The following is a 13,720-nucleotide window of genomic DNA, read 5'->3' as shown; positions in this document are numbered from 1 at the left end:
AACCCACTCTGATACCATGTTCAAATAATCAATGTTATTAAACAATGGAGACGAAGTCTCCTTAAATAGAAAAGTAGAAGATGATGTTTCTAAACGAAACAATAGAGAATTGAATGCGAAAATAGAAACTAACTAATCTAAACAAGATGACCATTAAAGAACATTACGTTATTTTAATATTTTTTCCCTTAGTAATAATCTAACATGAAGTGTTCTTATCACCACTTTTAGCACCTTGAGTCTAGCAACACTTTTTGTGCACACTTCAAAAAAACTTTTTAAATAATTAAACACAAGTTGTCATTTAATGTTACTTTTTTGACAATTTTAATATTTAATTATTTAATTAATTTTCCCTTTTAATAATCTTAATGTCTTATGAGAATTTTAAACTAAGATAATTAAATTGTTTGATAATTCCACCAACACCTTAACTACATAAGACTTTATAGTCCACAGAAGTTGGCCTTATCCAAAGATGATGGACATCTCCATGAAGTTTAGTGTGCTCCCAAAATGTTGGATTCACACACAAAAAGTACCATTGTGCACGTCTTGGCACCAAGAACTCGCTGATGCTTTTAAAATTTCTTTCTAAGAAAGCTATGGTTCTCCAAGAAAGTTGTAGTTTCCAATAATGTCAGAATGGATCAGAAAAAGCCTAAAAGGTGACATTACACTACTGCCTCATTATCTTTTGATTAAAGGTACCTCAACAAATTATTTTCAATCCAAGTGAGGATTGAAGTGGGGTATCCTCTCTCACCTTTTCTCTTCCTTATTATAGCAGGATCTTTAGGATGGGCCATTAAAGCAAATTTTGAGGCTAGATTGTCAATGGATTGCAAGTCTCTTTGAGATTAGATAACATTACCCATCTACAATTTTTGAATGACACTCTTTTTGGTGAGGCAACCTTTAGGGAACCCAGAGGTTTTAAGAAATTTTAGATAAATACAAAAAGGCTGTAGGTTAGCAAGTCAACATATAGAAATCAAAATTTACTCCCTCAAGGACTACAATGAGGATTCGATAAACATACAACATATTTTTGGCTTCGAGATGGCCAGATTCCCTAGTACATATCTGAGAATGCTATTGATGGAAAAGGCTTCCCTTGACATGTGGAAGTCCTTGGTGGATAGGGTTTAAAAAAAATTATTTTCATGTAGAAGAAAATGGCTATCATTAGTAGGAAGGATCTAGCTCATAAAAGCATCTCTATTTGCCATCCTAGTATACATAATGTGTATTTTCAGGTTACTAAGGAAAATTGCTAAAGCAGTAACGCACATACAGAGGATTTCTTTTTGGAGTGGCATGGCGGATAGAAGGAAATACGACAGTCAAATGGGCCAATAACTGTTTGAGCAAAAAAGAGGGAGGATTAGGATCCGAGAAGAAAATGAACATAACCTTAGGAATGAAATTGTTATGGAGAATGAACTAAGAAAAAGGCAGATTATAGAGTAAGCCACTTCACTCTAAATACATAAGAGATCAGAATAGGGAAGGAGAAGGATCTGGGAAATGTATTTTTTTGGGAAGCTGCAGGCCTTTGGTTAAAGATGATCCTAGGTGGAAACTCAGTAATGGAAATAGTATCAATTTTTGGTTTGATCCATGGCTGTTAAATAAACCCCTTGATGAATATTTGGAACATAAGGTCCTAGGCTTAATCCTTAGAGAAATGTATGGACCTTGGGTCAAAGATTATATTATGGAATTTGAAGTAGACTTGAAATGAGTAGACTTACAAGAACCTCTAGAAGAATTGGAGAGCACTCATAAACAACTCATAGTTCTTTTGAAGAAATGGCCTATTTTTTATGAAACTAATGAACACAAACTAATTTGGAGTAGGAGCAGCTTGGGAGAGGTTACATTAAAGGAGGCTTATGGAACCTTAACAAAAGAAGTCTGCCATCCTCTCCTCCTAGGGGACAAAATTTGGGTAAGAGTCTTACCAAGGCATACACTTTTCTATGGATCACTGCAGAGGGCAAAGCCCTCATGTGGGATAGATTGAAACTATGGGGTGGAATGGGCCTTCTAGATGTATCATGTGTAAAGAGGTACGCAAAGACATCTCCCATTATTCCTTGAATGTACCTTTGTAAAACATGGCTTTTAGATAATATTCTTAGCGAGGCAAGATCGATTTTTGGTAGGTTTGAAAGCACCTCATTCACCCACGTTAAGAGGAAAGGAACATGTGTTGTAGATTGGGCTGCAAAATATGGGGTTGGACTGATTGGAAAATAAGGCAATTCTAGGAATGGGCAGTATTTTCTTGGATGAAGTTCTGAGGTGTATAGTCAACGACTCAAGGCAGGAAGTAGAAGGAGGTGCTTTATAAGGGGCAAGAGTTATTATTTTTTGGTGTTTTGGGATTGCTGATGTGGTCAACAGTATTTGACTGTTGGCATGCGATTCCAAAATGGTTGGCTTGAACCATCTTGCACTTTCTAACACTTGTTTAGCTGGCTAGGCACTGTGAGAAGGCAAGGCATAAGGCTGCTGCATGCCGTGCCTTAATCGACATGCTGAAATAACCACTCCTTCCCTACATGTAAGGTGGTACGACGATAAAAGGGATGGGCTGATTGTTGCAAAATGACTGTAATCTTTAATATTTGCTATCACACATCAGTATAAGATAAGGCTACTGTAAGGCTTTGCATCTTCATTCCCATACCAAATTTGAAAATCGTGGAGGCAAAGAGCAGTGAGAAAAGGAAGGGCAAGCAAAGAGTGAGATGAGGCAGAGTAGATAATCAGAAAGCAAACATGTAGAAGTTGGGAGGGTGCTGGTAGGTTGGTGGAGAACTTTGCAGAATGCATGGAAAAGGAAATTTCTAATCCTGACTTGTGTATCTGGGTGCTTCGAATGTAGAGTTTGGCAAAGGATATGGATGAATGCTTTGTTGTTCTGAGAGAAGCCATGGGTTCACTACACTTCAATCCAGGACAATCTATTGGCAAAAAGATTGTGTTTGATGTTGCACAGGCGCTCAGTTGTGCAACGATGATGTCTATGGCAACTGGAGCTTTTATACTTTATGAAGATGTTTTAGGGGTCAGCAACTAGAATGAAGCTTTCCATGACTGCTATTTAGACCACTTATCTCATGGACAGGCTGGGAAAACTGCAGAAGGGCCTAAATGCTAAAAGAAATTGTAGATGTGCTTGATGTGAAATTGACTGCTGGTAAGGAGTGGGGTAATGAAAAATGCTGTGATTCTTTGGCTTCAGATGAGGACGAGTTGAGTAATGCTGTTAGTGACGTTTAAGCTTGTGTAGGCTGCTGGAGGCCTGTGTAATTTACCCCCAGCAGCCAGTTTTTTCTTTATCTTTACAATCTTTTTGTACATCTGCTGGTTGTATGGAACTTGGATACAGTTTATCAAATGATAAATAGGAGGAGGTTTTTGGTAAAATGTGACAGTTAATGTCTCTTATGAAGGATTTGGTGTACTATATGTAACTAGAATCTGTTCTTAATGCCATGTTTTGCGGTTCTTAGCTGCCTAACTATATATAATAATTTTTCTTGAAGTTATGTTATATACCCTTAGATGTGTACACTGTAAATAGAAGGATATATTCTAAATTCTATAATATCCGAATCTAACTATATCTCTTTTAAGGGATCTTAAAAATTCACCTTGTTCAAATCTGATACTATGTCTGTATCTGATTCTGTGTCCATTTCTGATACTATATCCATATCTGCTTCCATTGACTCTGCACGATGACCTTCATGGTGCAGACCATTTTTCATAATTTTACTTCTTTTAATCAAGCTCCAAATTCTTCAGAAGATGCGCTTTTAGTGTTTTAAGGCTTAGTAACATTCTTAAATTTTTTCCTCTAAAGAAAATGCAATTTTTGGCCTGGGACAGACCCTGGCCAAACACAGGCTGGATACAGACCAGGATTAGAATCCGGATTGGATCAGTTTGGATCAATCCAAGGTTCCTGGCGAATCCGATAACATAGTCCATGATTTGACAGTTGACATTGAACTATCAATTACCTGTGGTTTTCTCAATTCTATATTTAAATTTTGTAGGTTTTGTTCAAGTTGGCGGTTTGGGTTTGGGTTCAGATTTGGGTTCAAGGACCCGGTTCGCCGGTTCAGGAAAAATTTGAAATTGGGTTTTGGGTTCGTTAGTGCAAAAACAATGTAAAAATCATATATATGTGTGTATGTGTGCAGCCTAGAAGCATGAAATAAGACTAGAATATCACATAGCATCATATAAACAACAAAACTACCATAAAATTGTAATCATAGCATCATGATCATACCATATGCTTTGGCTATGACAAGATAGGTCTGGCTCTCGGGGGAGAGAAGAGAGAGTGAGATAGAGAGAGGGGATAGAGGAAGAGTGATAGGAAGAGAGATAGGTCTAGAGTTCAGGGCAGATGAAGTGAGTGAGATAGAGAGGGTGAGTGAATGCTAATAGGAACTTGCTGATTACTGGAATTTGACTATCTAAAACCTAGAATTTGCATGATAACTCCTAGAGATTTGAAACCACTCTCAAACGTACTGCCAATATATTCATGAAATATAACTTAAAAGTATAAGTCACACATACTTAAATGTTATATTTCATGTATTATTCTGGGTGAGTCCATGTGAGTATCTTTGCTATGGTTTTAATAGTCATTTTTAAGGTTCCCATGGCATTGAAGTCAAATTGGGTGCCAAAAATGGCTTAAAAATTGCAAATATTTGTTTGTTTTTGGTGCCCAGGCATCTGGGTTCGCCCAGGATTAACCAGGCCCCAAAATGGCACACCCTGCTTGTATCTGCAGGGGAACCGAACTCGCATCTAAACTGGGTTCAAACTGGACCTGGATCCGGCATCCTAGGGGACGAACTCTGTAACATAGAAAATATGGTTAGTTATGTACGTTTTGTTCAAATTATGGTTAGTTATGTTGAACCCAGCTGTACTGAACCTGGGAAAAAGAAAAAGAAATTTTGAACTGCCAAACATAAACCCTGAACCAGAAAATGAACTGGCAACATTGGCTTCAGGTTTATCCCCTTTATTTATGTTTACATTGTTTAACATTAATTTTTTCCTCATAGGCGAGGGATTATGCAAATTATATTTCTTTGCTCTGCCTCTAAGTCACAGAATAAGAGACCAAAATCTTCATTAATATTTTATTTTCTGTTAGTCACTACTAATAAATTAATAATAAATATTTGATGTTTAATATCTAAGATTCTAATATTTATCAATGTTCATTCTATATGCAGTTGACTTTGATCTGAGCAAAACTAGTAGCAATGATTTGATTTTTATCCTTTTAGTTGTGTAGAAGGAAATTGAAGAAATGTACAGTATAGCAACGATATTATCTCGCAGAACTAATGTTTTGCAAAATGATTAAATGATGGGATTTCCTATAAATTTGGGATATGCTTTTGCAAATGACTTAAAACTTCGGTAGCTCTGAAAATAGTGCCAAACAGTTTCAAATGTTAATTGGGTTTTACTTGTGGTAGCATGTCATTGATAGTTGTTTGTGTTGCATATAATGTCATATGTAGTTATATTTTTTCAGAGTTCCAAGATCTTTTTGATGAGTGTGCTGTTCCTCTTGAAATATTGTTGAACATTCTTTGGCAGGTTGCCTGCCAACTTTGTGAGGCAAATAAAGAGTTCTGGCATCATTTTTATACTGGATTGATAATAATATGTGCAAATTAAAGTTTAGCAATGCCATGTTAATATGCTAGCATCATATCTTCTTGGTGAAAACTGACGGAGATTTGTTTGAATGTTTCCAGCTGATTACAAGAATGAAAAGGAAGTTGGGCAAGCACTTGCTGAGGCCTTCCAGCAGGGCCTCGTCAAACGGGAAGATATTTTTATCACTACGAAGGTACATTGGATATCTTTACTGAGGATTTTCTCTCAGCTAGGGCTCTACAAAAATATTAGGTCTAAGTACTTAGTACATTCCAAGCATTCTTCTATATGAAGATATAATCTGTTGCTTTTTATGTCAGCTCTGGAATTCAGATCATGGACACGTTCTTGAAGCATGTAAGGACAGTTTGAAGAACCTACAGCTTGAATATTTGGATCTATACTTGGTTCATTTTCCAGTAGCAACACGGCACACAGGTTTTAACTGTTTCCTGAGCATTTGATCACGTACTTTTTACAGTGTCTAGATAAGACTGAATTACAATACCTCAATAACTTGCTTTCAAACATTGTTAAAAAATGACAGGGGTTGGAACAACTGATAGTGCCTTAGATGAGGATGGTGTGTTGGATATAGATATTACAGTGTCTCTGGAAACTACATGGCATGCCATGGAGGACTTGGTTTCTGCAGGCTTGGTCCGAAGCATTGGTATCAGGTAAAGTGTGAGTTACCTCATTACCATTTATCAGGATAAATAGGGTTAGAAGTGTTTACACAGACTAAAGTATCTGATTGTTGATTTGCAGCAATTATGACATTTATCTGACTCGAGATTGCCTGGCCTACTCAAAAATAAAACCTGCTGTCAATCAGATTGAGACACATCCCTATTTTCAGAGACAGTGTCTACTGAAGTTCTGTCAGAAGCATAAAATCGCTGTCACTGCTCATACTCCTCTTGGAGGTGGTACAGCCAATATAGAATGGTTTGGTTCCGTATCTTGCTTGGAAGATCCGTGTCTTCAGGTATCCACTTCTACATTCAATTCTTTTTTGATGAAACAATTTCTTGTCATTTACAAACTGTTGTGATTTCAGACTCTAGCCAAGAAATACAACAAAACTGCAGCACAAATTGCACTGCGGTGGGGCATTCAAAGGAATACAAATGTCATCCCAAAGTCTAGCAAAATGGAAAGATTGAAGGAGAATATTGATATTTTTGATTTTGAGCTTTCAAAGGGGGATATGGAGGCAATCAAGCTCATGGATCGCAAACTCCGCACCAATAACCCTGGAAAGTTTTGGGGGATTGATCTTTATGCTTAAGTTTTAGGCATGAGTTTGGTATTTCTTTTAAGAGAAATCTGAGTTCCCTGAATCATCTTTATCACATTAATAAGATCCTTGTGAAAAACGGTCACGAAAGATTCCTAGGGATGATATTTTCTTGCGACATTAAACATACATAAATTTCATAATTGGAAGCTGTAAAAAGGAAATAGAATGTGAACTCCAGGTGTCCAAGAAACTGATATTTGAAAGCCATGGAAACATTGTATCCCTATATCCCATTTAGATTGTTTAGATGATAAATCTTCCTTTTCTGTCGTATCAGATAAATTTTGATACGCAGTTAGTTACTTTAGAAAGCTAAGTTGTTGTAATCTTCCAAGATAAGTAGACTAGTCGAATTTAAAAAATGACTGGTTTAAAAATTGGCTTCTTTTTCTTTTTCCTTGTAGCCTGTTAATATAATTACTAGTCACTGGAGATTTGGAATATGATGATACAAAAATTTGTTGTATGCTGTTAGCCGTAATTATTACTAATTAGTAATTACCAATTAGCAATAACAGTGAAATATAGATAGAGTCACGAACCTTGCTTTTGTGAGAGACAACATGTATATTAATATGTTCAGCGGTGATGGGAAAGTCTGTATGCCAAACCACTTAGGAGATGGTGATGGTTGGTGTCAATTGACTGCCCTTAATGATTAGAACGATAATTTTTTTCTTTCAAGTGCTCTAACTTGAAGAATTGTAAAATTGGCTGCATCATTGATATGGAAGGCATTTCTTAAAAGGCTTTAAACAGATTCAGATGCTCGTCTGATTACCTTAATGGACTACATTTGCTGCGGGCCAAAAGATGTTATAGAAAATACCCTTGCAACTGAAAGCTTGGTTATATGGATGTAATATCCCAGTTATTTTTTTTTTGATTTTTAAGGCCAACAATAACATCAACAAGAAATTAGCCCGTTAAGGTTAGAAATCATAAACTGAAACATGTTGGGAAAGTAACCCTTCCACTTTTTGATCACAAAGTGCCCAATGTGGGAAGGTGAGAGCATACGGTGTTGAGGGGATCATTAGCTTAAGAAACTGAAATACAATGCAATGCTTGGGCGGCAAGCCAGCCCCTTCCGCTTATCCAGCGGGAAAACAAGGAAACTTGGCGGTGAACTAGCCAAGTGAGATGCACAAAATAAGAATCACTCAACCGCAATATTTCAGTGGGAGAACTGCAATTACATAACAAGCTCAACTCGACCGCTTATGCAACGGGAGGACCATTACACATAACTATCACTCGACCACTTATGCAATGGGAGGATTGAAATTACAAAGTTGTTTGACAGTAGGCGGCAAGCTAGCCTCTTCCACTTTTTCAGTGGGATGATAGTTACAAAGCAGAATTGGTTAGTAATACTACTACTTAACCTTACAAAAATAGAGATAAGAGAAGGAGAGTAATGCAGATTATTACAATAAGAACATGAATTTCTGCTACAACCAATCTGCAGGTTGGAATTACAAATCAACAGCTTATGGAAATGCTAAAATGCTCATAAATCCTTCAATATACATCCAAATCACTTCAAACCAGTCCCAAACCCACAATATATCTCGTGCAACAACAACTGACTAAGACCACAACCCAAACAACGCCATATTAATTTTTGCACGCATCCCAATGCAAACAGAAAACCATGCTATGCCTGAGAATTTCGATTTAACATAGAAAATTCAAAACTCAAACAAACAAGCTATAAACTCACAAAGTATATCGCCAGTGCTGGGAAGGAAGGGAGAGATGATACCCATAACCGTCAGTCGCTTCAGCAGAGAGGTATGATCGAAAAGGTACTTCAGCCACATGCAAACCATCAAGTCTCTAGAATCACTTCAACACCAAAAATGTCTAAGGCAACTCTGAGAATGTAGTAGAATACAACACGCAGCTAGGTACTATGTTTCAAGTAAGAAACTGAGAAGCACTAGGGAGACGCACTCCGAAGCCTCAAGTTCTGTCACCAAACCGACAGCATAACATTACAAATTTTCAAGATGCCTGAAATGGGAGCCCAAGGCTCTTATGTTTAACTCCTCACCATCAAAATTCAAATGCAAATTCCTCCAAACTCCACTTCTTTCATTTGCATTTCATTTCACCTTCATGTGGACCCAAGTGTAGCGCCATTTTCAAGAGTCAAACATCACGCCAAGAGTATGGACCCACTTAACCACTTTGGTGAAAAATAGAGATGCAATATAAAAATAATACTCCTTAAATAATTTCGACATCCCTTAATACACATGAATTTTCACCAAACATAGGAGATAATAAACATTAATCCTAAATTTCATAAATCAGTAGCAATTAATTAGATTAATTAAATATTAAACCTTAGGATATGGAAATAATATTTAATTGCGTTACATATGACTCCCGTACTGATTACTTTCAGAATGAGGATGAAACTGAACCAGGAAGACCACTGAATTGCTGCAGGATCAAGAACCTATCCACTGTCAGAAATAGAATTATGCCATACTGCCACTTACTAAAAATAGTAAGTCAAGAACTAATGCTTCGAAAAGCATGATCTTCGCGCCCAGTGACAGAGCATGGAGAGCTTAGTAGGATAGTATCACCAGAATAGCCATTCCTTGACTTACTAAAAATAGTAAGTTCTCGCTTCATCAATGTTGGACCCTCATTCTTCATTCCACCTAGCCTACGGGTCTCAGGAATAGGCTAATGGACCACTGGAAGGTCATCAATGAGAAGGGGACATTACAGTCCGCCCTCCCCAAAATTGCTTGTCCTCTTGTCCTCAAGCAACTGTAAGGCTGGATGCAGTAAAATCTCCTCATTTTCCCACGTAGCATCCTCTGCAGGTAGATTCTTCCATTTGATCAAGTATTCCCTGATCACTCTTCTCCTCAAAGATTGTTCCCTGAATTCAAGGATAGCTTCAGGAACCAAAATCAACTCTCCCTCCTCATCAAGCGGAGGTAACTCAGCTGAAGCAACAACATTATGTCCCAGAGCCTTCTTAAGGCGAGACACATGAAATACATTATGGATTTTGCTGCTTGCTGACAATTCTAACTCATACGCCACTTCTCCAACCCTTCTGCTGACTCTGAAAGGCCCATAGAATCGTGGCTTCAATTTCTCAACCCCACTCTTCTTGAGAGTAGACTGTCTGTAGGGCTGGAGCCTCAAATAAACCATGTCACCCACCTCAAAGGTGCGTTCAATTCGTTGCTGATCAACATACAACTTCTGCTGATTCTGTGCATGCTGGAGATTGTCTCTCAGAATCCTCGGAATATCCTGACTTTGCTGCATCATATCTTTTGCCTGAGGGGTTCTGCTATCACCAAATACCAAGTTCGTGAAGCTAGGAGCTTCATAACCATATAGTGCCATGAATGGTGACATCCAGATGGACATGTGATAGGAGGAATTGTAACAATATTCCCCTAGGTGAAGCCATCTCACCCATGTATTTTGCTACTCCGAGACATAGTTTCTAAGATAGCCTTCCAACCACTTATTCACTATCTCGGTCTACCCATCAGTTTGGGGGTGATAACTGATGCTTGGAGTGAGCACAGTACCACACAATCTGAAAATCTCCTATCAGAAAGTATTTAGGAACTTGCTGTCCCTATCACTCACAATGTTCTTCGGTAACCCATGTAATCTGAACACCTCCCGGAAGAACACTTCAACTTCTTGTGCTGCTGTAAAAGAGCTGATGATGGCGAAGAAATGAGCAAACTTTGTAAGTCTGTCCATCACCACATAGATACTATCCTTCCCTTGAGCCTGAGGCAACCCTGTGATGAAATCCATGTAAATACTTTCCCATTTTTGACTGGGAATAGGCAAGGATTGTAACAAACCAGTTGGTAGAGTGTGCTCATCTTTGTTCCTCTGACACGTATGACACTCCTTAATGTACTTCAAAACATCACTTTTAAGTCTCTTCCAAGAGAATCTCTCCCGGATCTGCCTGTATGTTTTGAAATAACCTTGGTGACCAGCGAGGGGGATGTCATGGAAAGTCTTCAAAATCTTCTCTTTTGACTTAGATTCAACCACTATGAAGATTCTTCCCTTGTACAATATCAATCCCTCAACCAACTTGTACCTTTCATCATGAAAAGTACCTTCTATAAGGCTGGTTGCAAACTAATTTTTGGCATAATCAACAAGCAACAACTCTCTCCAATCAGCAATAAGCTCGCATAGTAGCTTAAATGGGGCCTTCTGGATAAGGCATCTACCATAACATTGTTTTTACCCTTAACATACTCAATATCGAAATCGTAAGCCTGCAGCTTACTCACCCTCTTCTCCTGTCTTTCATTCAAATCTTTCTGATGCATGAAGTGTTTAAGACTATTGTGATCAGTCTTAACAATGAATTTACTCCCCACCAGATACTGCCTGAACTTTGCAAGGGCATGCATTATGGCAAACATTTCCTTGTCATAAATTGAATACAATCTCTCAGGGCCTCTCAATTTCCTGCTCTCAAAGACTATAGGATGCTTATCTTGCATGAGGACCGCACCAACACCTTCTCCAGATGCATCACATTGTAGCTCAAATGGCTTGGTGAAATCAAGCAATGCTAAAACAGGGCAGGAACTCATGATCCTTTTAAATTGCTCAAATATTGTCTGTGCCTTTTCGGACCATTCAAAAGCTTCTTTCTTTGTAAAATCTGTGAGGGGGGCAGCCAATTGAGAATATTCCTTCACAAACCTCTGATAAAATCCACACAATCCCAAAAATCCCCTCAAATGTGTTATGTTTTCGGGAGTAGGCCAATCAATGATGGCTCTAATATTTTTCAGGATCCACCTTCACACCACCTGCACTGATAATGTGACCAAGGTAGAACAACTCTTCCATCCCAAACTCACATTTGGACTCCTTGGCAAACAGGGATTCAGATTCCAATATGCTCAACACTTCATCCAACTGTTGTAAATGTACTTTCCAAGACTTGTTGAATATAAGTATGTCATCAAAGAATATCAAAACAAACTTCCTTAGCTGTTCATGGAAGATTATGTTCATGCATGACTGAAATTTAGCGGGTGCATTAGTCAAGCCAAAGGGCATGACTAGGAACTCAAAATGCCCAAAGTGGCATCTGAAAGCAGTCTTCTCCACATCTGATGCTCTCATTCTAATCTGATGGTACCCCGACCTAAGGTCAATCTTGGAAAAGAACACTGCCCCATGTAGCTCGTCAATGAGCTCATCAATTCTCGGATTAGGATATCGATTCTTGATGGTTTCCTGATTCAGGGCTCTGTAATCCATACACATGCGCATGGTCCCATCCTTCTTTCTCACCAAAACAATAGCCGAAGCAAAGGGGCTTTTGCTAGGCCGTATGTAACCCATTTCAAGCAATTCCTAAATTGCTTTTTCAATCTCATCCTTCTGCTTCTTAGGATATCGGTAAGGAGTAGTCATGACTGGCTTAGCTCCTTCTTCAAGTTTAATAATGTGTTCGACACCTTTCTCAAGGGGTCTGCCAGGAGGTGGGTTCTCAAACACCTTGCTTCTCTTGGTTATCAACGCTTGAATGTCTTCAGGATAGTTCCTATTCTCTTTTTGTGGTTCTGATGGCATGACCATGATCTTACTTCTATCCGTGATCATTGCTTCAATATCTGAGGAATAGCTGCCCTTATCCATCAATGGATTGGAAGGCATTATCAAACACTCTGCTGCCCACTCCACCTGATTATGGCGGATCAACCTTTCCATTCTTTTCAAGGATACCACTTTAAGTCCCCCATGCGACATTCCTCTCAACACTACCTTCTTCCCTTCAGATATGAATTTCAGCTCCATGGTTTGTAAGTTTAGAGTGATCTCACCAAGAGATCTCAGCCATTGAATTCCGAGGACTGGATCATTAGTCCCATCAATGCTCACCACAAAGAAATCATCTCTGATTTCATGATTTCCCAACTTTAGAGACATGTTGGAAATCATTCGGTTACAGGATATAGTGGAGCCATCTGCTACCATAACTTTGAAGCCCTCAACTTCTTCTGCCACTAGTCCCTTTTTTGCCACAATCCTCTCATCAATGAAGTTACGTGTTGCACCTGTGTCAATGAGAGCAATGACAGGATGCTCTCCAATCACAACCCGAATTCTAAAGGATTCATTTTTGTGAATGCTCGAGAGTTGAGCAACCACTCCTCTATCTTCTGACCCAAATTCAGGCCCTTCAGGAGCCTCTTCATACTCGTTGTCCTCAACTTTAGTTTGCTGTTCTGAAATTTCAGAATCTGATCCATCTGCAGAATAGCACTCCATCTGATGCAAATTCCCCTTTCCATGACACTTATGTCCGGGGGCCCAAGGTTCTCTGCAAGAGTAACAAAGATTCTTCCTCCGGAGCTCTTGACGGAGCTCATCATCCATACGAGGAGGGAACCTCTTGGTCTGATTCACAAACTTCTTCTTATCCTTTCTGAAAGTAAAAGACTTGAACTAAATTTTACTCTTTGGGGTAGTCAACTCCATACTTCTAGATTTTTTAATAGCTTCTGCCAGGGTGGGCGGATCAAAAGCTTTGACTCAACCTCTCAAAGGTTCCTCGAGTCCTTTAGTGAAAATGACAACCAATCACTTCTTTGAGATGCTACTCACCATGACTGACAATTTTTGGATTTCAGTCATGTAAGTGTCCAA

At 38.6% G+C, this 13,720-nt stretch overlaps 1 protein-coding gene across 1 annotated transcript in view; it reads left to right on the top strand.

Annotated features, from left to right (window-relative positions):
- The window catches only part of LOC131071622 (NADP-dependent D-sorbitol-6-phosphate dehydrogenase), a 37,488-nt gene extending 29,995 nt beyond the window's left edge, over positions 1–7,493 (top strand). The window contains exons 2-6 of the mRNA XM_058007550.2: positions 5,820–5,914; positions 6,042–6,159; positions 6,269–6,401; positions 6,493–6,712; positions 6,785–7,493. Coding sequence (XP_057863533.1) covers positions 5,820–5,914; positions 6,042–6,159; positions 6,269–6,401; positions 6,493–6,712; positions 6,785–7,015 — 797 coding nt within the window. The 3' untranslated portion in view covers positions 7,016–7,493. The remainder of the gene's footprint in view (positions 1–5,819; positions 5,915–6,041; positions 6,160–6,268; positions 6,402–6,492; positions 6,713–6,784) is intronic.
- Positions 7,494–13,720: the final 6,227 nt, after the last annotated feature.

Source organism: Cryptomeria japonica, chromosome 11, assembly GCF_030272615.1.
Source record: "Cryptomeria japonica chromosome 11, Sugi_1.0, whole genome shotgun sequence".
Lineage (NCBI taxonomy): Eukaryota > Viridiplantae > Streptophyta > Pinopsida > Cupressales > Cupressaceae > Cryptomeria > Cryptomeria japonica.
The sequence above is the reverse complement of the archived record's forward strand: the minus strand, read 5'-3'. Positions and strand labels throughout refer to the sequence as shown.